Source organism: Rattus norvegicus, chromosome 13 (genome assembly GCF_036323735.1).
Source record: "Rattus norvegicus strain BN/NHsdMcwi chromosome 13, GRCr8, whole genome shotgun sequence".
Lineage (NCBI taxonomy): Eukaryota > Metazoa > Chordata > Mammalia > Rodentia > Muridae > Rattus > Rattus norvegicus.
The window spans coordinates 22,994,379-23,017,179 of NC_086031.1; the positions used below are offsets into that span (position 1 = coordinate 22,994,379).

The window sequence follows — 22,801 nt, forward strand, 5'->3', positions numbered from 1 at the left end:
AGAGCTTGAAGGGGCTCGAGACCCCATATGAACAACAATGCCAACCAACCAGAGCTTCCAGGGACTAAGCCACTACCCAAAGACTATACATGGACTGACCCTGGGCTCCAACTGCATAGGTAGCAGTGAATAGCCTAGTAAGAGCACCAGTGGAAGGGGAAGCCCTTGGTCCTGCCAAGACAGAACCCACAGTGAACGTGATTGTTGGGCGGAGGGCAGTAATGGGGGGAGGATGGGGAGGGGAACACCCATAGAGAAGGGGAGGAGGAGGGGTTAGGGGGATGTTGGCCTGGAAACTGGGAAAGAGAATAACAATCGAAATGTAAATAAGAAATACCCAAGTTAATAAAAATGGAGAAAAAAAAAGAATGGATATTCCATTTTTTTGCAAAATGTTTCCATGTACTATGTAAATTTAGGACTTTACAGTCTTATTTTCAAAAGTTGGAGTCAATTATATTTGTTCTTAAGACATTTTAACTTTCAAAAAATCAAATCAAATCAAAAGCTCCATCCCTTAGGAAAAAAAAAAAGAATTGCATAGAAGATGTCTCTGCCCTCCTGCAGTTGTAAAGTTACAGAAGAAAATGCATGTTGCTTCCTAAACTGAAGGAGAGCAAAGGAACAGTGCTGTTCTATATGCAAAGAGTCATGTAGACAGTGGTAATTTGTTTGTGTTTTTCCCTCCTAGAACTCGTTCAACTTGATGTCTACCCAGTTCCAAATTATCTATCGTACATGGATGTCTCAAGGTAAGAAGACAGCATCACATAGAAATGTTGGCTTTTCTGAGAATTCTTTAGATGATTCTATCCAAATCTATGCCCAAGGCTTTTAATAGACTTTGAAGGAAAGTAATCCTAAGTTATTTTAAAATAATAAAGATGAAACTTAATTTAAAATTTTATCTTAAAAAAGAAAGAAAGAAAGAGAGAGAGAGAGAGAGAGAAAGAAAGAGAGAGAGAGAAAGGAAGAGAGAGAGAAAGAAAACAACCACTTGCCTTTTGGGTGCCATCTTTTTGTTTTTTTTCTGAACTGGAATTCAAACTCAGTACCTCATCCAAGCTAAGCAAAACCCTACCATCGAGGAAGAGCCCCCAGCTCTAGAACCCCCAGCTCTAGAACCAATCTGGACCTTAGGTTGAACCTGAAAGGTTGAACTTCAGGGTGGCATGAAGACCCAGTCGCCCTTGTGTACGTTAACTGCACCTTGTGTTTTCTCTGAGATTCATTGTCTCTTAACCACATCTACCCGCCAAGACCTTTGGGAGTTGTTTTAGGTAGGCAGACCCTCCGGCTTTTAAGTAGCTTTTGCAATGGTTCTTATCTATTGCAATGCCTAAAAATAAAAAGATAGATGTTCTTTCCCGATGACATAAAGGCGTGACTGTGACTACAGCATGCATTTATACAAGTGAAACTTACCTAATTTTAATACACTAAAATTGAAACTCAATTTAAGGAAATACCCAAAGTTTCAAAACAGGGCTCTGGGGCTCTGAAGATGCCAACTCTTAAGACATTGGAGGGTGTGGCTTCAGTGTGTTTGAGTCATCACCCTTGGGGATCCCAGGGGCACTGCGAGGTGTAAGGTACACACGTTGACTTTACATTTGAAAGTACACACATTGAGCTATTTTAATGATAAGCACCTTTTCAATTTTTAGCTACTGTAAGAATTATTCCAATTATAATTGTATTATAACTTTTAGATATAAAGTTCTTTGAAGTATTTAATGAAGTTCCTAAATTTTTTTTACAGTTTTATTTAATTAACTTAAATTTAGATATCACTTAAGTTCTTTGGGGTTGTTGTTGTTGTTGTTGTTTTATCCACACCCCCCCTTACCAACCGTTGATATAACTTTTCATCTTTTAAGTGAAAACAGGATTGTATACATAGGTACTTAGAAATACCTTGTGCAGAGTTCCTTCTGAGAGCTGATTATAGAGTGAACTATCTCTGTCTAACCTACAGAATGTAATTGGCAAATGGTACCACTGAAATCCTGGGGTCAGACCCTGAATACTGTCCGTCTTCCTTAGTAAATCTCGTGTCTGGATCTGCTCTGGCACATGCCTACCTCATGTGCACTACTCGTGTGCCCTGTTTCCTGGGGTGTCCAGGAAGGCATTAGCAGGGGCCTTAGAGTTCTTCAGCACAGGGTTCTGTGCCTTTTACCAGTTACAGTTTAGTTTCCATGTGCTATGATTACATCAACAAAGGACTTTTCCCGCTTCCCTCTCTTGTTAATCTGTTTTCAGGAGTCAACTATTATTAAATAAAACAATTTTGGAGCACAATACGGCCCAAGTGACCACATCAGATAACTCTGTGTCTTACCTGGTCATGCATCATGTCACTCTCCTTCCCCACAGTTGCATTTTCACGGTGACATGTAGATTTGGGGATTATTTTAATGCCAGTGATAAAAAAAATGTACATTTGAACATAATAATGTGTTAGTTTGTCGTAGCTGGATCACTGTGTATTTTTCCCAATGGTAGTCCTCTTTCTGGGTCTGCAGTGGTCTCTAAAGACTTGTTAAGATCTGAGAGGTAGAAGTCTTTTAGATATTAGAGATGATAAAGCTATCTGTGTTAGCTTTTATTTTTCTCTATGATTCATCTTGGTTTTAAAATACAGTGACTGCACGTAACCTTTGACCTTGCTCACTGTGGTCTGGCATTTCTCTTAAAAGTCTTATTTTTCTGTAGTTGCTTTGAGCCTAGAAGCAAGTTTGAGGGGCTGGAGCGCTGGCCCAGTAGTGAAGGGTACTGTTCTCACAGAGAGCTGTGTGCGGTTCACTCCCAGCACCCACAGGAGCAGCTCACTCCCTACTGCCTACAGCTCCAGCTTCAGGGCGTCCTCTGCCCTCTTCTGGCTGCAGTGGGCATCTGCATGAATGCCTACATAGACACAGATACATATGACTTACAAAAGGTTAAACTACATATTTAAGGCCGGAGTTAAGTTTTTAATAGTAATTTTCATGCTCTTATCTTTAGAAACTGCCTAGAAAGTGTGCCTGAGTGGGTATGTGAAAGCCGGAAGTTAGAAGTTTTGGATATTGGCCATAATCAAATATGTGAACTTCCTGCCCGGTAAGCATTTCAGATCCAATGAAAGGAACCAAAATGATAGATGATCAGTAATAATTTGGTGATTTAGTGTCTATCTTGCTAGCGTGTTGTTTTGAACCCCAAGAGACTTTATGTTAAAATGTATTCAGTGTTTTTATTCATTGCCATCCTGGTATGGAGACTTCTCAAGTTGACATTGCAAATCCTTACCAGGCAGTGGTGTTGGAAAATTATAAATAAGCCAAAAGAAATGCTAAAAGACTTAGCAAACAATATAAATGGTTTACCTCTGGGATCTTAATTCTTTCAGAATCTCTACTTCTGTCTGTTGACAGCATGTCTACCTTACCCTAGACAATTTTTGTTTTCCCAAGGATATAATTTTGTTTGTGTGGGACAAAGGCAGGTGGATATTGTTAGATCACTAAACCTTGAAACTGCAAACTACATTGTCCTTTTTCTTTGAATTCAAATTTGGAGCAGGAAATCTACAAGTTTCGCTTTCTTTCTCTCCTTTAACATTTGCCTTTTTTGGTAGTTTGTATTTCTAATGTGTTGAGGGGTGTGGATGTGTACCAGTGCACACGTGGAGGCCAGAGGACCACCTGGGGGAGGGGTTGAGTCCTCAGTCCGCCTTGGAGAAGTCAGGTCCTTTAGACAGACTGATGGTATTAGGCTAGCTGGCCCTTGTACTTCTTGAGACCCTTACTTCACCCATGAAAGCACAGGGCTTTCTATGAGAGTGCTACCAGTTGTGGCTTTTACGTGTTTTGGGGTCTAAATGCCAGGCGTCAGGCCTCACCATGAGAGTTCTACTCACTGTGCCACCTGCCCAGTCCATCATAATTTGTGCTTTATTAACAAGATTTTTAAAAAGCCATGTGGTGATTTGTAGCATCCATAGAAAAACATAAGACTCTTCCAGTAGAATAGAATTCTAACAGTGGCGAATAGACTAGCCAGTTAGTTAGTAAACAAAAGGAGCCGTCTTTGCAGGCTGTCATGACAGACTTTCTGTGGTGGATATCGTGTTCACCCCAGTGCTCCCAAGTCTACATGGAGACCTGGCATTTGAAGTGTGGCTCTTCTGACCGTGGCACTCATTGTTAATTTTAAGTAATAATTGAACTTAATTGATGGTCAGTTGCTACCAAAATTTAAAGTTTGGTTTTTTCAACATTTTTAGCCAGCCATAGGGCAGAGAAAAGTTGTTTATATCAATATGCAATCAAAATGTGAATGTAAATACAATAGAAGTAGTGTTCAGTGTAACCTTTATTTGATCTTTACTTCAGTCTTCTTTTAGTTGACTCTTATAAGTATGAGAAGGGCTTGGGAAGAAGGTTCCATCACTAAAGTGCCTAGCACACAAGAATAAGGACCTGAGTTTGGATCCTCAGTACCCACATAAAAAGCCAGGTGTGGCTGCATGTGGCTGACCCTAGCACTGGGTAGCAAACACAGGCAGGCCCCTATAGTTCAGTGGCCAGCCACTTTTAGCCAGTTGGTGGGCTGTGGGTGTGGGTTCAGTGGGAGACCCTGACTCAAAAAAATAGAGTGATTGAGGAAGATAGCCAATGCTGACTTCTGTCATCTATGCGCGTGCGCGCGCGCGCACACACACACACACACACACACACACACACACACACACACACACACCACACACAGCATTTGAGATGTGCCTAGTTCTAATGGAAAGCTCTAGGTAGAAAGATACTGAATGTGAAATATTAGTAATAATAGTACTAAAAGCATTTTGAGACATAGTTGTACAGTAAGAATTGTCTCATTTTCCTTTTTAATGTGGCACCTAGATAGTTTACAGTGGCATACATAGCCCTTGACACAATTAATTTCTCTTTGCCCTTCAGCCATCATAATACCCATGATTGTGATCCATTTAAAAATGTTTTCTATCCCAAAGTATTAGTTAATCGGGCATTTAATTGACCCCCATGCAGCAGCCATCTCTAGAGACAGACAGACACAGCCCATGTCCAGTGCTTCTAGAAGAGGAACACCAAAGAAAGAATGGCCACGTGGAGAGAAGAAAGTTGTTGGACATTCTTTTACCGCTCTCCTTTTCATTATTCTTCTATGTTGTATTGTCTTTCCCTCCTGTTATTCCTCAGTGTAACAAGTGGCACTCAGTGACTAAATGCGTGTGCACTTTAGTACACAAGGACAGTATTTTAGCTGAGCTTTTTTGGTTTTTTGGTTTTTGGGTTTTTTTACTATTTTCCCAAAGCCAATCTTTGGTGAGTATAGGCTTTTTTTGGGATCTAAAGAAATGCTTATTCAAAGCAAATACCAAGTGTTATATTGTCATAGAGTTTAGTGTTTTGTATTTTTATATGAGTATATTGTAGCTGTGTTCAGACACACCAGAAGAAAGCACCAGATCTCATTACAAATGGTTGTGAGCCACCATGTGGGTGCTGGGAATTGAACTCAGAACCTCTGGAAGAGCAGCCAGTGCTCTTAACTGCTGAGCCATCTCTCCAGTGTGTTTTGTATTTTTAATGCAGAACACCAATTCTTCTTGCTTCCTCCCTCTGGCTGTTTAGCAGCAGACTTTGGGTGAACCAGTTGTTGGTATAGTATTCACCCGAAAGGGATTCATTAGAGTTGGTTCGATATTTAAACTTCGTATCTCTGAAGATGGTATATGATTGCTTTAACAAAACAAGTTATTTACTAATGAAAATATATTAATAGAAAATAGTATTTTAATGTATAGATAAGATCCAGAAGGATTGACCTGAACGGAGTCAGCATCTGATAGACTAATACTGCAGTTAATTGAACCCACCCATTCTATTCTCTGTAGGATATGACTATGCATCTCTAAAGCATACAGGCACTGGGGAGAGAAAAAGGGAAGACTGATTTATAAAGTATGATGAAGTAAACTGTAACACTTCCTCAGCTGTATTTATAAACCTTTTTGCTCTGAAGATCTGTTTACTGTTGATCTTCTCTGAAAAGATTGCTCAGCAGTGTGTGGACAGGACGTTAGCCTTATGGGTCTAGAGAAGCATACAGCCTTGTAAAGCTCGCCTTCTTACTCAAGATCAGACAAAGCTCTTTAGTGTCTCCTTCTATGAAACAGATATAGAAAGTACTAAAATACAAATAGCTCTAAGTTCATACTAAAATAGACCTGCTAAAGCTGGAGAGACACCTCAGCAGTTTGGAGCACTGGCAGCTCCTACAGAAGACTGAGTTCAATTCCTAGCACTCACATGGTGGTTCACAACCATCCGTAACTCTGGTTTTAGGAAATCAGATATCATCTTCAGACTGCCACAGGCACCAGGTACCAGGAATCCATGTGGTGTACATACATACATGCAGGGAAAACACTTGTGTACATTAACTAAAATAAATACATTTAATAAAAAATTAAAATGAACTTGTTAGCTTGCACTGAATTGTATAATTTGTGGAATAATAGTTATTTAAGTCTTTCTCTTTTTTAATTCTTATCCTAAATTAGCTTTTGTCCATTTTCATACAGCTTATTTTGTAATAGTAGTCTCCGGAAATTGCTGGCAGGACACAACCGGTTGGCAAGGCTTCCTGAAAGGCTGGAGAGAACATCAGTGGAGGTCTTGGACGTACAGCATAACCAGATCATTGAGCTCCCACCAAACCTTCTCATGAAGGCTGACAGGTAAGCATTTCCCTGTCTTCAGTATTTACCTCAGTCTGTGCGCAGGGCCCATCACTTAAGGATTTCATCACCTATGGAGTCATCTGAGCTCTCTGGTGGGCACTTCTCTCTCTCCTGAGTGCATGAATACATGGCTTAGCTAGCCACCTTTCTACCATTTTGTATGGAATGGAGAAAGCGGCCGATCCTCTCTAATTTCACTGTTCTTTACAGAATGGTATTTTGTACTGTGGTTAAATATTGCATCATGGGAATGACCAGGGACAGGAGTTGTGTGGGCCTTTTTAGACTTAGCTTAAGTATCTGATTGTCTTCATTTTATTTTCTGTTGCCATGGTAAAGCACCCTGATAAAAGTGATGTAAGAAAGGAATGGTTTATTTGCCTCACAATTTCAAGTCATAATCCCTTTATTGTAGGGAAGTTAAGGCAGCAGGAACTTGAAATAGCTGGTCATATCACATACATAGTGAGTGCTGAGAACAGTGGGTTAATGTACACATGTTAATGTTCAACCATCAACCCTCTACTCTTACACAATCCAGGAATCTATACAGGGAATGGTGCCACCCACAGTAGGCAGGTGTTTCAGTAATTGAAAATTTAACTTTAATTTTTTAAGGTGCTAGAAATTGAAGCCAGGGCCTGAGGTACGCTGGGGTGTAGACAAGTATTTTACCACTGAGCTGCTTCTCCAGCTTCCACCTTAAATATTTATTTACATAAATTATTGTTTTAAGTTTTCCTAAATAACTCATATCTAAGCATTTGAAGAAGTTAATTTGACATAAGGGATTAATTTAAATGTTAAGTGAAATTCTAATTTCTTTTTGAAATCCAGTACACGTTTAAATAATTGGAGGTTGAGAGAAGAACCACAGAGTAGGCAGCTGCTTGGAGGAGGGAGACGGAGAAGAGGAGGGAGGAAGGTCGGTCTGCATCATGGTCAGCAGTGTAGGTCTGCAACTGTTTTCGAGTGAAGCACTAGATGTCAGAGAAAACACCCGAGTGAGGGCTTTTCTGGAAGCAGCCTTGACACAGACTTCTTGTACACAGTTTCAGTTGTGATTTGTTTTAGTTGATGGTTCAGCCACTGTGCCTGACGCTGTAGGACATTGAAAATGACTGACTGTAGCTGTTCCCACCAAGTTGCTTCAGCTCTAATGCATAGCTTGAAAACAAAACTGTATAGTGAACATAATCGAGGTCAGATTTAAGAGGATAGAAAAGACAGAAAATAGAAATAGCCTGGCATATTGCTATGAGGAAAACCACGCTACTGTAGGATGAAATGAATTTACCTGTTTTATGTTTAACAGGTAACTACAGCTGTTATGAAAACCACCTGAATGACTCTTTCAGCTTCCTCTGTAATTCAAATCTTAATTATCACAAAATACTTTTTGTGATAATAAATTGTTTCCGGCTCTAGGTTAGGTTTTATAACTGAGAAATAGCATGTGTTGATCCGCTTTCCCTGTTAGCAGGAAGTTTTTTGGTAACCAGAGAAACAGATCCCCTTTCAATTAGGTGACTTCAGTAAAATCTTTGTCTCTTCTGGAGCTTGCAGTCCATCTTATTAGCATTCCTATGACTTCATCACCACGTTATGACTTTAAGTTTCTACTCACCTTTGAGTCTTATTGCTCAGTTCATACTCTATGCTTGAATTGAAATGTTACACTATAAATATTAATATATGTACACTTGTGACAATTAAAATAAATATGTATTTTTAAATAAATATAAGCTCATATCTCAAAGTTGTAGATGGATGTGAAATTTGATGGACCATATATTGTTAAGAAATTGACTGATTTTGCTTCTTAAGACAAGGCAGAATTTGGTTCTGTTGGGTAAACTGGTAAATATTCTAATCCTCATCTTGCTGAACATCTTTTTGCTGAGAGTTCTCATGATGAAAACACCAAAGGAGTTTCAGATACATAGCTGTCGCCAGCAGATGGTCGGAGGAAGGCTAGGTAATTCCCCACGGGTTATCAGAGTGGATGACTCACAGCCAGAGGTACTTCTATCCTTCTGTTCTTTCTTGGAATCTTGGCAGTGACTGACTCCCTGTTCACCTAGCATCTTCATGCACATTTGATGTCCACATAGCTTCTCCTGATGGAATTAGTCCAACTAACGAAACTGGAACAGATGCTTTTAAAGGAAAGGTGCATGGATCGCAGCACTGGTGGGACCCAGCTCTATTTTTATACCTGGCTGGAGTAGCAGAGGGATGCTCAGAGGTGGGAGATGGGGGTGGGGACATCCATGTGCCAGTGAGCTTTGTGGTATTTTTCTTGTGCTCATTAACTATCTCTAGAGTATTAGTCATAGCATAAACCATAAGCTTGAGTGACTCAGAAAGAATGTGTGTAAATATCAAAGGAGCTAAGAGAACAGAGAACCAGAAGAGACTGATCAATTGACCGTGACAACTGGTGCCTTTTGGCAAAGGCAGATATTTCTGGCATTTTGAAAAGCTGAGTTGCCTACACTTTATGCAAGCTGTCTTTGAAGTTGTGATGTTTTGAGAGATGTGGTAGATTAAAAGTGTTTCTAAAAGCATGTCATCAGAAGCCTCTAGAGAACTCGCAGAGTCCTGGCTTTTATCTCCATTCTACTGACTTAGATGTTAGAGAGAGAGCTGGAATCAGCATGTTTAACAAGGCCAGCATCATAATTCTAGTATGTAAGGTCTACCAAACATTGAAAGCTCAAGGTGACCGTGGAAGGTTCTGTAGCAGATTCCTACAAAAGAAGACTTACGCACAGAAATTGGGTTTTCTTAAGAAAGGGCATATACTTTATCTCTTACGTTTTTCAAATATTTGTACGTGGTAGCTCTTTGGGGGCTATTAGCATCAAAATAAGCTGGCTAGTTTGTAAAAATAGAGAATCAGTCAATGAGATTTAGAACACTAAACAGAAAATTTCCAAGATCTCCCTCTATACTGGGGAAAGAAAGGGTGTACATTAGACGATAGGCAACTGCGTGATTTTGAAAAGGATCCTATTCTGATGAGTAGAGTCCAAACAGAATTCCGTAGGATAGTGCATGGTCCCTGTATTAGTCAAGGTTCTCTTGAGTCACAGAACTTATGGGTAGTCTCTATACAGTAAGGGAATTTGTTGATGATTTGCGGTCTGTAGTCCAACTCCCCAACAGTGGTCAACAGCAGCTGTGAATGGAAGTCCAAGAATCTAGCAGTGGCTCAGTCCCACAAGGCAGGCAAGCAGGCAAAGAAGAGAGAATCTTCCTTCTTCCAATGTCCTTATGCAGGTCTCCAGCAGAAGGTGTGTCCCTGAGTAAAGTTATGTACCACCATGCTTGGATCTGGGACTTGCTTTGTCCCGGATGACCTTGAACTCAGAGATCTCCTTGCCTTAGCCATTTTGCCTCAAGATCTCCATGCCAAGATCCGGGTCAGAAACTTGTATCTTCCAGCCTCAAGATCAGGATCAAAGGTGAGCCTTCCAATTCTGGATTGTAGTTCCTTCCAGATACAGTCAACTTGACAACCAGGAATAGCCACTACAATCCCAATGACTTAGAATCTCAAGGCAGGATAGAGATGGCTCAATGGTTAGGAGGACCCAAGTTTTCTTCCCAGTATCCAGGCTCTGCTTCTCACAGTTGCTTGCAACTCCAGCTCTGAGAACTCTGATGCCTTCTGGCCTCCACAGGCACTGCACTGAGGTATACACACACACACACACACACACACACACACACACACAGACACACACAGAGACACACACACACACACACACTTTAAAAAATCCTTTAAATACTCTCGTAAATATCCAGATGCCATGAAAATCCGCAGGGAGAGGATGAACACATCCATAGTAACCGTGCCTGAGAAAAACAAAGGACACACCTCCTCCCCTAAGTTATCATTAAGGCTAAAATCTAAGGCAACACTCCAAGTTGAATTAAATATACTTGTGAGCATTTGAGAAAATAAAAATGAAAAATATTGAGAAGTTTAGAACAAAAATGGACAAATGGGAAGAGAGGTCATTGAATTCCTAAAATGGAAGAAATAATAGTTATCTTATAAATGAACAGATTATTACCAGGTGGATAAAGGGTAATAATTTCAAATAAAAATACAGAAAGAGGCATTAAAAAAAGGCAAGGAAGGGAAAGTGAAATGAAGAAATACAAGGGCTAGAGATAAAGGGGGTGTGGGAAACAGGCTCAGAAGAAGCAGAATTTGCGTATCAGGAGCTTCCGAACAGGGAAAGGGATGGGACAGATTTTTTCTGACATGTAAGTATATTTGACAAGAGCTACTGAATTGGGGCCTGGGACACTATATCAACTTTTAGATCTAACAGTAAAATTTACTTTCTGAAAAATAAAGTGTTTCAGAGCTATATTAAAAGGTTGGCTAAGTGGACTTAAAAAGACACTTAGTCACCAGACCCCAAAAGTATTAATGCAAAGTAATAATGGAGTGACATTTTAAAAATTGGTTAAAGTATGACCTAAGCTTTTTTAGCAGGCCAAGTTCTCTTTAAGAATAAACAGAAACTAAGATGTGAAAACTAAAAATGCCATAAAGAAGAACTTAGAAGTTAGAGGTAAATTAATGTGAATGGAAGACGGAACAAAAAAGTGTCTTTGTGTGTAAGTCCTTAAAGAGCAATGAAACAAACATTCACAGGACGGGGCTTAAAATCACAATCCAAAAAAGTATTTTTGGCAGCACATTGAAATTTTACAGTAGAAAATTGATAAGCCAGACAGTCAATGATCATATAAAATCCAAAGGGCGGCTGGGGAAGATGGCTCAGTCGGTGCAGTGCTGGCTCCATGCCTGCAGCCCAGCTGCTGGGACCCAGACAGGAAGATGCCTACAGCTTGTCAGACAAGGAGTTCAGCTGGACCAGTGAGCTCTCAGCTCAGTGAGACAGAGGCCCTGTCTCAAAAGCTGAAGAGGAAAGTGACTGAGGAAAGCATCTACTTAAGCACTAGCTTCCTGCTTTCATATGCACAGCACACACACCCCATTATTAGGATCTGGAGCTTTTAGTAACAATGTGTAAGTACTTGGTCACTGTTAGAACAAATCAATTTCCTTTCAAAAAAGTGTGTCTGCCTGTAATATTATAATAGCTGAAACAAAACATCAAACACACATGCGCACACACAAACACTCACACACACACACTCGCACACATACTCACACACATGCACACACACACACGCACAGTCAATGTATATGATTGAACTTAACTCTCCTCAAAAGTACAATTAGCCATGTCCGTGGGATGATAGATTGGTGAACAAAATGTTGTGTATCTATTTGTGGACTCTGAATTATATGTCAAAAGCTTTTAATGAAAAGATAGAGATTGACACATACTTTACTACTCTTGAATACTTACACCACAAGTGTAAAGCCACCTTTTAAGTGGGAAACCATAGGGGTGCTTCATTACCCTACATATACACACCACAATGCTAAGAGCCATTTTTTATTTAAGATGTATTTGTTTATGTGTATGATTGCATGTATACCTGCATGTCCATAGAGGGCATCAGATAACATTATAGATGTTATGAGCCACCATGTAGTTGCTGGGATCTCTGCAGCCCCCTAAAAGCCACTTGTTAGGAACCCATGGGGTGTGTCTGCTAGGGCTGGTGATGGGACTAGGGTGCCCACTATTCCTATTGCTATTCAGTGATACATTAGATAGATTAGCCATGACAGTGTACAAAGATTCCTTATAGGCCTGAGAATCAGTAATAAAGAGCTAGGTTTTTTGTTTGTATAAAATATAATAGCATACCAGAAGACTAGTAAATAACTCATTCTTAAACACTTCAGTTGGGCAGGGTAACAGGATATAAAATTCATGTCAGGAAGCTTTATATGAATAAGCAGTGGATAGTAGAAGTCAGTATGTTGATTATAAACCCCCACTTAAAATGGCATCAAGAAAGGTCGGATGCTTAGAAATATATTTAAGAAATGTTCAAAAATTATATGAAGAAAATATCAAAGCACTCTGAAATTTACAGGACTGATTCTAACACTAGAGCTGACTAAACACAAGATGGGCTCAAAAATAAGTCAGAAAACATGCTGTCTCAGGGACAGATTTAGTAATAAATGCAAAATGAGAGTAATGAATTACTCCCAGTAGCATAAGATAAATGGCCACAAGGAAAAAAAATGAGTAAATAAATAGGAATTCTCCTTACAGTTTAATTCCAAAAAGCTAACATAATTAAAAAGAGCCGCACAAATTTTGGCTCACATTATTGAAAAAAAAAATTGTTAAAAGCAAAAGATACTAAGCAAGAGCCAACACGTTGTGCTTGGTGGTGAAGGCACTGTGACACTCAGGCTGACATCCCAGGGCTTCCTGAGACCTACGTGGTCAAAGGAGCGACCCAACCCCTGCAAGTTGTTTCCTGATTCTCCACAGCAGGCAACCACGAACAGAAGACACCAATACTCTGAGTGGATGGACAAATAAAAGTTAAAGAGAAAGTGTGATATGAAATGGGATATTGACTTAAGATATCAGTCTTGACTGATTTCCCTACAAATTTAATAACTACCAGGTTGGGGAAAATGGAAGTGTAAGTGGTTACAATTGATAATACCAAGTAATCCGAGTTAATGTTGACAGTAATATGACACTGGCCTTGTGTTCCTTCTAATATGGTACACTGAGAATGGTGCAATTTTTAGTCTCTGCCAAAAATACACAACCTCATTCTCCTGCTGATAGACCATGGAGTAACGTGATGATAGACCACGTAGAGTAACGTCCTTCATGACCTTGACCTACAGAGGAACCGTGTAGCAACTCATATGTAGTCACATCCAAACACCTGTATGCTCGTGGTGAAAAACAAAGACTACGGAGCAGCGTCCTTGTCTTGCTCACTTTTCTATTGCTATGCTAAGATACCACAACCAAGGCAACCTAGAAGAAAGCACTTTAATGGGGGTTACAGTTTCAGAGCGTGAGTCCATAACCATCGTGGTAGAAAACATGGCAGCAGGCAGACAGGCATGGTACTCAAGCAATGGCTTGAGAGCTTATATCTGATCCACAAGCACAAGACAGAGAGAAAGAGCAAGAGAGAGCTAACTCAGAATGGTGGGGGCTTTGAAACATCAAAGTTTACCCCCAGTGGCACATCTCCTCCAAAAAGGCCAAGTGTCCTAATCTTTCCCCAACAGGTCCACAAACCAAGGACCAAGTATTCAAATATATGAGCCTAGGGGCCACCTCAATTTTATGTGACTGTATTCTATGGTTGATCAACCATGGAGCAACACATATGGAGTAACATTCTGTAAAATGATCATCTGGAACCTTCAAAGGTATCGTGAAGAGATAGCCTAGTGAGAGGGGAAGCATGTGTGATTAGAGAAGACAGAGTGGTGCACTGGCCCTTTTGAAGAACACAGCAGGGTAATTGGCACACATAGATTTCGGTCTGAAGATGTATTTGCAGTGCTGTACTAGTGTTAACTAATTCAAGCCATGAAAATTAACTGTTGTGTTCAACAGCTTGTTAACTCTATGTTTTTTTGTGTGTTTACTTAAAGCATTCATTGTCTGAGTCCTTAGACCTTCATGATAGCGTTGACGTAAGTTTCTAAGACTGACTGTCCTCCACCCTTATCCCTTACTCTCATACTTATCCTAAGTCATCTACAACAGTGGTCATGTTTCTGCTTAGTGGGCTAGAACATGAGGATAACAAGCGATAACGAACTCTTAAAAGTTAGTGGTGTCAGGCCTACTGGCTCCTATCAGTGGTCTCAGCATTAAGAAGGATGATGCAGAAGAATTTCTTGTTGAAGCCAGACTGAGCTGTACAGTGAAATTCTGTCTCAAAAAGTCCACAATGGCATAAATCACTATATATCAATGAATAAGTTCACTGTTGCGTGAACTTTGAGTTACACATCTGTATCACATATGTATAGGCTAGCCACGTAAAACATGCGTGCTAAGTAGCCATCATAAAATGTTGGCAAGGTCATGAGAGTATTTGCCTTGTCAAAGTAGATGTTAAAAGATAAACTATAACGAGAAATATCACTTGTATTGTGTAACACCGTAGAACACGAGACACGGAAGTCAAGGAATGACTTACAAGTAGGTATTTTGTATCTTGGACATTGGATTAAAATAGAGAACAAGGCTTAGAACCTGTGTCGAAAGTTAATCCAAACACGCAGTGCCTGGCGTCCTGCCGAGAGGTAACTCTGCTGTGGCACTGAACCCTGTGCTGTGCCACTCTAAAAAGACAGGGTGCCTGTAAAGTTATAGGTGACAGGCACTTCTGAAAATCAAACAAACAGCACAGCCCAGACTCAGGTGGATTGTGTGCCAGACAGAGCAGTTGCTCTGGGCCCAGGAAGTGGCTTTCTGTCTTGCTGTGGCTTCCTAAGTGCTTGCCGGGTTCTCTGTGCCTTTTGTGTTCTGCTAAGATGAGGTGTTGAGCTCAGCTATTGATTATAAGACTCAACTGAAGTGCTGTGCACACGGCCTCCTCATGGTGGTCCAGCCACCTCTGCTGCAGCCCAGCAGCTTTGGAGAAAGGGGCCTGTGAGACCATTCTTGGAGAAGGTTTTAGTCCTGTTTCTAGCATCTGAATTCTGGAGAGATGTGGAAGGAGCAAAGGGCTGTCTGCCACTCATCTGTGTGGCTGTTGCCAAGTGATCTGGTTTGCTCTGCGTTGGGTTCCGTCCTCTTTGGAATGAGGAGCATCTATGATAATGAGAACATTCAGAGAGGTGGGAAATAGGGGCGCCCTCTGCTCCCTATGCAGCACCTTTTAAGTGGGTAGCATTTTATTGCCTTTTCATTAATTAGACGATCATGTTGTGAGCAGAGCCCCATGACTGAAACATCTTTACATTAAACAGTCTTTCATGCTGATATTAGAGAAACTGGTAGGGGAAGTGTAAGAATAGTTAGCACATCACAGCGGCTTAAGGAATGTGGCTTGTTCAGGCTGAACACATGGGGAGGGCTGATGCAGCTTTTCATGAAGTCCCCCAGTCTCACTGGCCACTGGAGGATTTTACCCATTACACTCCTCCTTCTGTTCCTTCTGGGGGAGGAATGACATCTAGACCATTAAATCTATTCAGTTCGGCGCCTGTTATAATATTCAAATTGAAGATAGTCTATTTTAAGGAAGTGGATATTGCACATAATTTTGCTGAGATCATAGTAAAGTAAAAATCATGTCGGTTCACATGTTTGGCATTAGCACAGTTGTGCTTTATGTGGTTCAGAACCATTCTTTGGAGCTAACAACCATAGTTCCAGCTAACTTAGCTGCATTTCTTGAAGGAGTATGGTACAAGCTTTTCCCCACTCTTAATTTTCTGTGGAGAATAGAGTTCCATACCAGCTGGCAATTTCAAGCCGCCGAGGAGAAGTCCTGGGAAATAATTTTCTTCCTCTTGTTCAGATGGGAAAGCTTTTGCAATCCCGTTTGTAGCTTTATAGATGAGCATTGATGTGTCAGTGTTTTTAGAACAACATTTTCCCTTTTTCTAGCCTAAAATATGCAAATATTCATGAATTCATTCTCTCTGCAGTCTTTCATGTGTCTTTAACTGCACATTTCCTAGAGAACTGTATTTTAATAGTTGTTAGATGGTTTCCCAGTTGACCCTACTGCATGATATTTTAAGGGCAATAAAAATGCAGTTCTTAAATTTTAACGTATTCTAATTCTGTACAGAGTAAGTGCTGAACTGGTATATTTAAATCAGCTTGTAGAAACTGAACCTAAAAAATAAAGAACTCTAGTAGAAGCTGGTTTTCTTCCTAGCTAAGAGCAGTTTGAAAACAGAGTGGCCTTTTAGTCCCCACTCTAACACAGCTGTGATCTGTAGTTCATTTCAACCCTCACCTGCCCACCCCTGGTCTTTTTCATGTCCACAGAATACAGGTTTCTTTAATTTGGAGGAAGACACTTTTCCTCAGATAAATAGTGAAGTTGGATGTGTGTTTAAGTGGGGTGTGTGTGTGCAGAATTGCATGTTAAATTAGAGTATGAGGACTGAGAGTCACTATACTAGGAAGAGCTTCTAATATAAGCCTTTTAAATTTTTCCAAAATAAAAAATAACTGTACCCAATGTTTTGTATTCCTCCTTTGTAAATTTTTTTCTACATACTCTAAAACAACCCAGAATCATATTCAATATTTAATCCATGATGAGGTTTTGAATGTCTTCATTAATTCTTTGATAACTTGATACAGTGAATTTTGATTATATTCACCCCCTTCTCCAGCTTCCCCCAGGTCCCTGATACCTCCCTCATCCAACTTTGTGCTCCTGTTCTTGTACTCTCCCTGCCTCCCTCCAATCCAGAGGCCAGTTTGTGGTCCTAAATACTCTTGAAGGGGCTGCACTGGAACATGGAGATCACTCCATTACAGAAAACTAGTTATTCCTTGGAAAAACTTTCAGATGCCAGGGGCTCTTCTGCTAGGGGTGGAGCTTCATGCCCGGCTGTCCCCTTCATGCTGGGATTTTTTTTCTTGGCTTGGCTTTGCAAAGACTTTATGGGTGTTGTCACACTGTCGTGAGTTCCTATTGTCACCTGCCCTATTGCATCTGAAAAACAGTTTCCTTATAGACATCTACATCCCTGTCTCTTACAGTCTTTCTGTCCTCTCCTTCACAATGATTCCCTAAGCCTGGGGGAGTGAATGTGGTTTGCATGATGTATTTAGGGGTAGGCCCTTAGCAGTCTCTTAAGCTCTCAGTGCTAGCCAGTTGTTATAGCAGGTGTTTGTGTACTGTGAAAGTGGTTTATTTCCTTATGGTAGCTCTCTATGGTGGGCACGCAGAGAAGTCTGCACACTTTGGCTAGTGGCCCGAGCACTGAGCACTCCAGGCCTTGTCGTAGCACCTGCGTAGCCTGGTGAGTGAGTCCAGAGCTATGGCATATTCTGTCACTACCTTGTCCCTCCTGTTTGTCTGGAACCTGTTTGTTTGGAACCTGATGGAGGCATGGGTTCTCTCCCTGTCCTCAGCTCTGCGTTGGTCTCTAACTTGAGTTTCACAATAAATGGAAGGAAGTGATTTGCATTATCTTAGGTATAAAGCTGTTTGTATTTTACCCATTGTTCCCACCATCCTCTGGTAACCATGGCAGCATGCATTGTCTTTCCTGGTTGTTTGAGTGTAAATCTTCTTGAAGTTCACTGTGAGTGTGGGAAAGTGCATAGCAAAATCCTAAGTGTGGGGCCTGATGACTTTCTCAGAGTAAACACACTTGTGCAGCTAGCACTCTGTCCAAGGAGACAGAAGTGTGAGATGAGACAGCCTTTCCTTGTATCAACCTGCCCACCTGTGGGCAGTAGCCACCCTGACTTCTCTTACCACACAGTTCTCTGACTGGGACTCTGTAGTGATGAAACTGTGAGGTGTATTCAGCCGTGTTCAGCTGTCTAGCTGCTCTCACCACTGTTTTTATGAGAGTCAGCCCTGGATTCAGTAGTTGTAACTCTTCATCCCCGTTACCACTGGTAGTTCATTATTTTTGCTGCAGTGTAAGTAGATTGCCTCAAACAGCTGTAAATACTTGACAGTAAATATTGTACAACATCTGGGAAAGGAACATATCACTTCAAGGTTTAGTTGTATTGTGATCTATCTGAATTGTTTTGAGTATAAGAAATAACTTATTTTAAAAATAAGTGATTACTGCTTTCTTCCTTAAGTCAAATTATTAGCATTACCTTTTTTATTTTCCACCAGCTGTGAAAAGAAGCATTTTCCTTGATTTTTTTTAATTTCAGTAAAAGGTGATTTGACTTTGTGTTTAATTCCATATAGTTATTATGTTCAACATAGCATATGTTATGTTATGTAGGGCAGGGATTCTCCTACACTTACTGAATTGAACTTCCTGAAGGCAGGACCTGTCTTTTTGTTTGTTTCTATTCCCCAACTCCCACCTTTGCCTGTCCATGGAGCTTCTGAATTTCCTGAGGGAGCTAGACTAGAGCTCCTTCTTATCCTTATTGATGGACTTTCTTGCCTTTTGTCTCTGCAGCCTGAGATTCCTCAATGCGTCCGCAAACAAACTGGAAACCCTGCCTCCAGCCACACTTTCTGAGGAGACAAGCAGTATATTACAGGAGTTGTACTTGACAAACAACAGCCTCACTGATAAGTGTGTGCCCTTGTTAACAGGGCACCCCCGCCTGAAGATCCTACACATGGCTTATAACCGGCTTCAGAGCTTCCCAGCAAGGTAACAGGGGCTTGTAAAACGTTGTTCTTACATCCATATTCACAGAAGGGAGATAAGTCACAGCAGAGGCTTTGACCCAAGGTGATTAAAGTATGTTTGCTCTTTCTCCTCATTTACAGTTATCTGTTATGCAAGCTGAAACCAAAAAGTATTCCCTTACAACAACTGCATTGGTTTTTCTAATATGAATATATCCAAAAACAAAACCATTAAAATGTTCTTAAGATTTTCAAATAAAATTTGTTTTTATGTTTTTAGTAGCTGCTTTTTTCTCTTGCTTCTCTTTAGCTACTGAGTTTTATTTGAAAAATAAAACCCACTAATGTGTTTCAGAGTTAGAATGTGGGGTGACTGGTGAGATGGCACCTGTTGCTCTTGGGAAGGACCTGAGTTCGGGTTTCCAGCACCCATATGATGGCTCACAACTGCCTCTAACTCCAGTCCCAGAGAATCCAGCACCCTCTTCTGACCTCTGGAGATGCCATGCATGTAGTACACACATACATATGCAGGCAAAATGTATATACACATAAAATCCATATAAATTAATAAATTATCTTTTAACAAGATTGTTGGCAGTCAAGTCTTATGAAGTACTAGTATCCTGCTAGGCAATATTATCAGAACTAATAAATGCCTCTAGGGTGATAGAGGAAAGCCTGTCTTTACTAAAATTTACATGGTATTTTTATTTTATTTTTGGTTTTTGGAGACAAAGTTCCTTTGTGTAGCCTTGGGTGTCCTAGAACTAGCCCTGTAGACCAGGCTGCCCTCTCAAGAGCTGGGATGAGAGGCTCCCATCACCTCCACTCAGCAATCGTTAGTTTTTAAATAGACTTTGGTTCTTACACATATTTATAAACACACACCGAGAGAAAAAGGGAGGGACAGAGAGACAGACAGACAGACAGACAGACAGACACAGAGAGAGAGAGAGACAGAGACAGGCAGAACTCTAGAAAGATGATTCAGTGGTTAAGAGTGCTTGCTTCTCTTTGAAAAGACCCAAATTTTGTTTCTTTATCCCAAACTTGGCTTAACCACCTATCACTCTAATTCTAGGAGACCTGACACCCGCTTCTGGACTCCCCAACTACCAACATGCTTATGCACACATACAGACACATAAAAAGCAATGAAAGATTTAAAATATGTTTGATAGGATTTTGTTCATATTTACTACCTAATACAAACTGTAAGTTTCTAAAACAGTGCATTTGTAGTTTTAAATTTATTTATGATATTGTTGAACATTTAGTGAATACTATCTGCAGTTTAATTATTTGTTCATTTGTGCGCGCGCGCGCGTGTGTGTGTGTATGTGTGTGTGAGTGTGTGTGTGTAAGTAACTATGTGTGTGTAAGTGTGTATGTGTATGTGTGTGTAAGTGTGTGGTGTGTGTGTGTGTGTGTGTGTGTGTGTGTGTGTGTATGTGTGTGTGTGTAAAATTTGGCCTGAAAAGCAGGAACTCATTTTTTTATTCACACTTGGTTTGAGGGGATGGTCCACTATGTAAAGCGCTCTCAGCACAAGCATGAGGACCCCAGTTTCACTGCCCAGTGTTTGCATAAAAGCAAGTATTGCCACCTTAGTACTGTGGCTCCAGCTCTGGGAAGACCAGCTGGCAGGTCCCACCCAGTGGCTAGCACACCTAGCCAAACATTGAACTCCATGTTCAAGCAAGAAGTCTTCAGGAATTCTTGTTTCCTTTATAGTAGGCCAGATGACTATCTCCAAAGTTACAGTGGGGAGGGGTAGAGGAAGACATCCACTGTGGCCTCCACTCACTACTACATACGTGTGTACCACACACACACACACACACACACACACACACACACACGAAAGAAAGGAAGAAAGGAAGAAAGAAAGAAAGAAAGAAAGAAAGAAAGAAAGAAAGAAAGAAAGAAAGAAAGAGAGAAAGAAAACTTGGTATAGCACAAGGGTAAAAAACTTGTCTAGCATGCAGAAGGCCCAAGATTCTCTCCTCAGCACCACAGAAAGGAGGAACCGAAGGAGGAAAGGGAAAAAGAAACAAAAATGTAATGGTGACCTCAACAGACACAGAAACTGCTTGCCATTGCAAAGGCTTGCTCTGAGAAGGTTCGGTTCTTTTCCTCTTTCCGTTTGGTAGAGCAGTGGTCTCCTGGCTGACTCTGCAGGACACCATACCCTGAGCCTGACCATTTCACTGACATTTATCTTACAAGTTAGGATGTGGAGCACACACCTCCACATCAGGAAGCAAACACTGACCTTCTGTCCGTCTGTAGGTCCGTGCAGCTCAGAGTAGGCAGCATAGGCTACCTCCCGGTCTGTTGCAGGAGGAGACACATGTATGCATTGACTTCAGACATTGCTTTGGCTTTGCTAATAGAGGTTTCGTGCCCATTACCCCCTCATGCATTTGTATTTCAGTGTGGAATACAGAGATGATGCTTTGGGAGGGGCATGGTCATCCATAGCAATGTGACTACAAGGGCTTCTCTGTCTAATTTTGGATGGCATCTGTGTGTGAGCAGTCACTGGCTCTAGGGTTATGCCCCAGTTACACATTGCAGGTGTCAGTCACTAACATGAAGACTACAAAAGATTTTATGTACTTGGAAAAGTCTCGCTATGATTTTTCTCCCACAGGGTTATGATATGTAGTATCTCCCTAAAACCTACACTCCTGAAGGACTTTCTGTCTCCTTCAGAACCGACCACTAGCCAGATGGTTGGGCGTGCTCCAGTCCTGAAGCCGTCGCTCGGCTTCCTTCTTTCTGTGTTGACAAATATAACCTTTTCCTTTCTTGGGCCTAGTATTCACACCTTCCTTCATTTTTCATGCCTCATTACCAATTGGTTTCTTCATATTTCCTTTAAAATGTGAGGAACAGCATAGTAAAACATATACAGATTATAGCTGTCCTAAATTAACCACCTCATACTGTATACTGTTATTTGTCCTGGAACCGCAGTGCCTGGTGGATGTGTTTTATGGTATCAAAAGACATATGATTTCATAAGAAAATTTGTTATGTCTAAGGCATATGTTTATAGCAAGAAAAGAAAGAGATAATCTTTAACATTCGAGAGGAGGTGACACAGCAATAGTGTTTCTTGATACATTTTTTAAATGGGTTGGGACAAGTGGAACCATGAGTAGATAAAATAGCGGGGACTGTAAACTCATGAGGAATGTCACAGCCCCTGGCTGCTCAGCACCAGGGTGGGAAACGGATCTCAGTGAATGCTGCCAGGATAGACTCATTCTGTCCTCCAGACTGACAGAAAGCGTGAAATTCTGGTTCTTAAGACGTGCCCTGTTTGCTCCCTTTCATTATAAAGATTACAGATATTTGAAAAAGCTGTCCTTAAATGAAATTACATTGAGACACATAAGGAAGGTAGGGTTGAGGTGACCCATTTACATGAATGACGACTAGGATATGAAAGTAGTTTCTTTTGGAACCATCTTTAATAAAGAATGAAGGAGAAGAGATGGACGGTATGGCTTGCAATCTACCGAGCCCCTCACCTCCACTTTGTAATCATCCACGGTGCCAAAGAGGTTTGGGTGCTGGGTCTGAGGGCAGAACTTACTGAATAGTTCTCTGCATCTTCTTGAGTATCCGTCTCCAACACAAAGAAGCCATGCCCTCATTCTAAGCCCAAAGCAGTTACAGTGATCACCATTGGCTTCTGGTCTGTTTAACTCAGATTTCCCCTGGAATTCAGACTAAGCTACGCAGTAAAAGGAGATTTCAGAG

General features: G+C 40.8%; 1 protein-coding gene across 1 annotated transcript in view; it reads left to right on the forward strand.

Moving 5' to 3' along the window:
• Nucleotides 1-22,801, forward strand: part of Phlpp1 (PH domain and leucine rich repeat protein phosphatase 1) — a 222,488-nt gene that overhangs the window by 171,247 nt on the left and 28,440 nt on the right. Inside the window, exons 8-11 of the mRNA NM_021657.2 lie at nt 692-752; nt 3,010-3,105; nt 6,608-6,763; nt 18,846-19,046. Coding sequence (NP_067689.2) covers nt 692-752; nt 3,010-3,105; nt 6,608-6,763; nt 18,846-19,046 — 514 coding nt within the window. The remainder of the gene's footprint in view (nt 1-691; nt 753-3,009; nt 3,106-6,607; nt 6,764-18,845; nt 19,047-22,801) is intronic.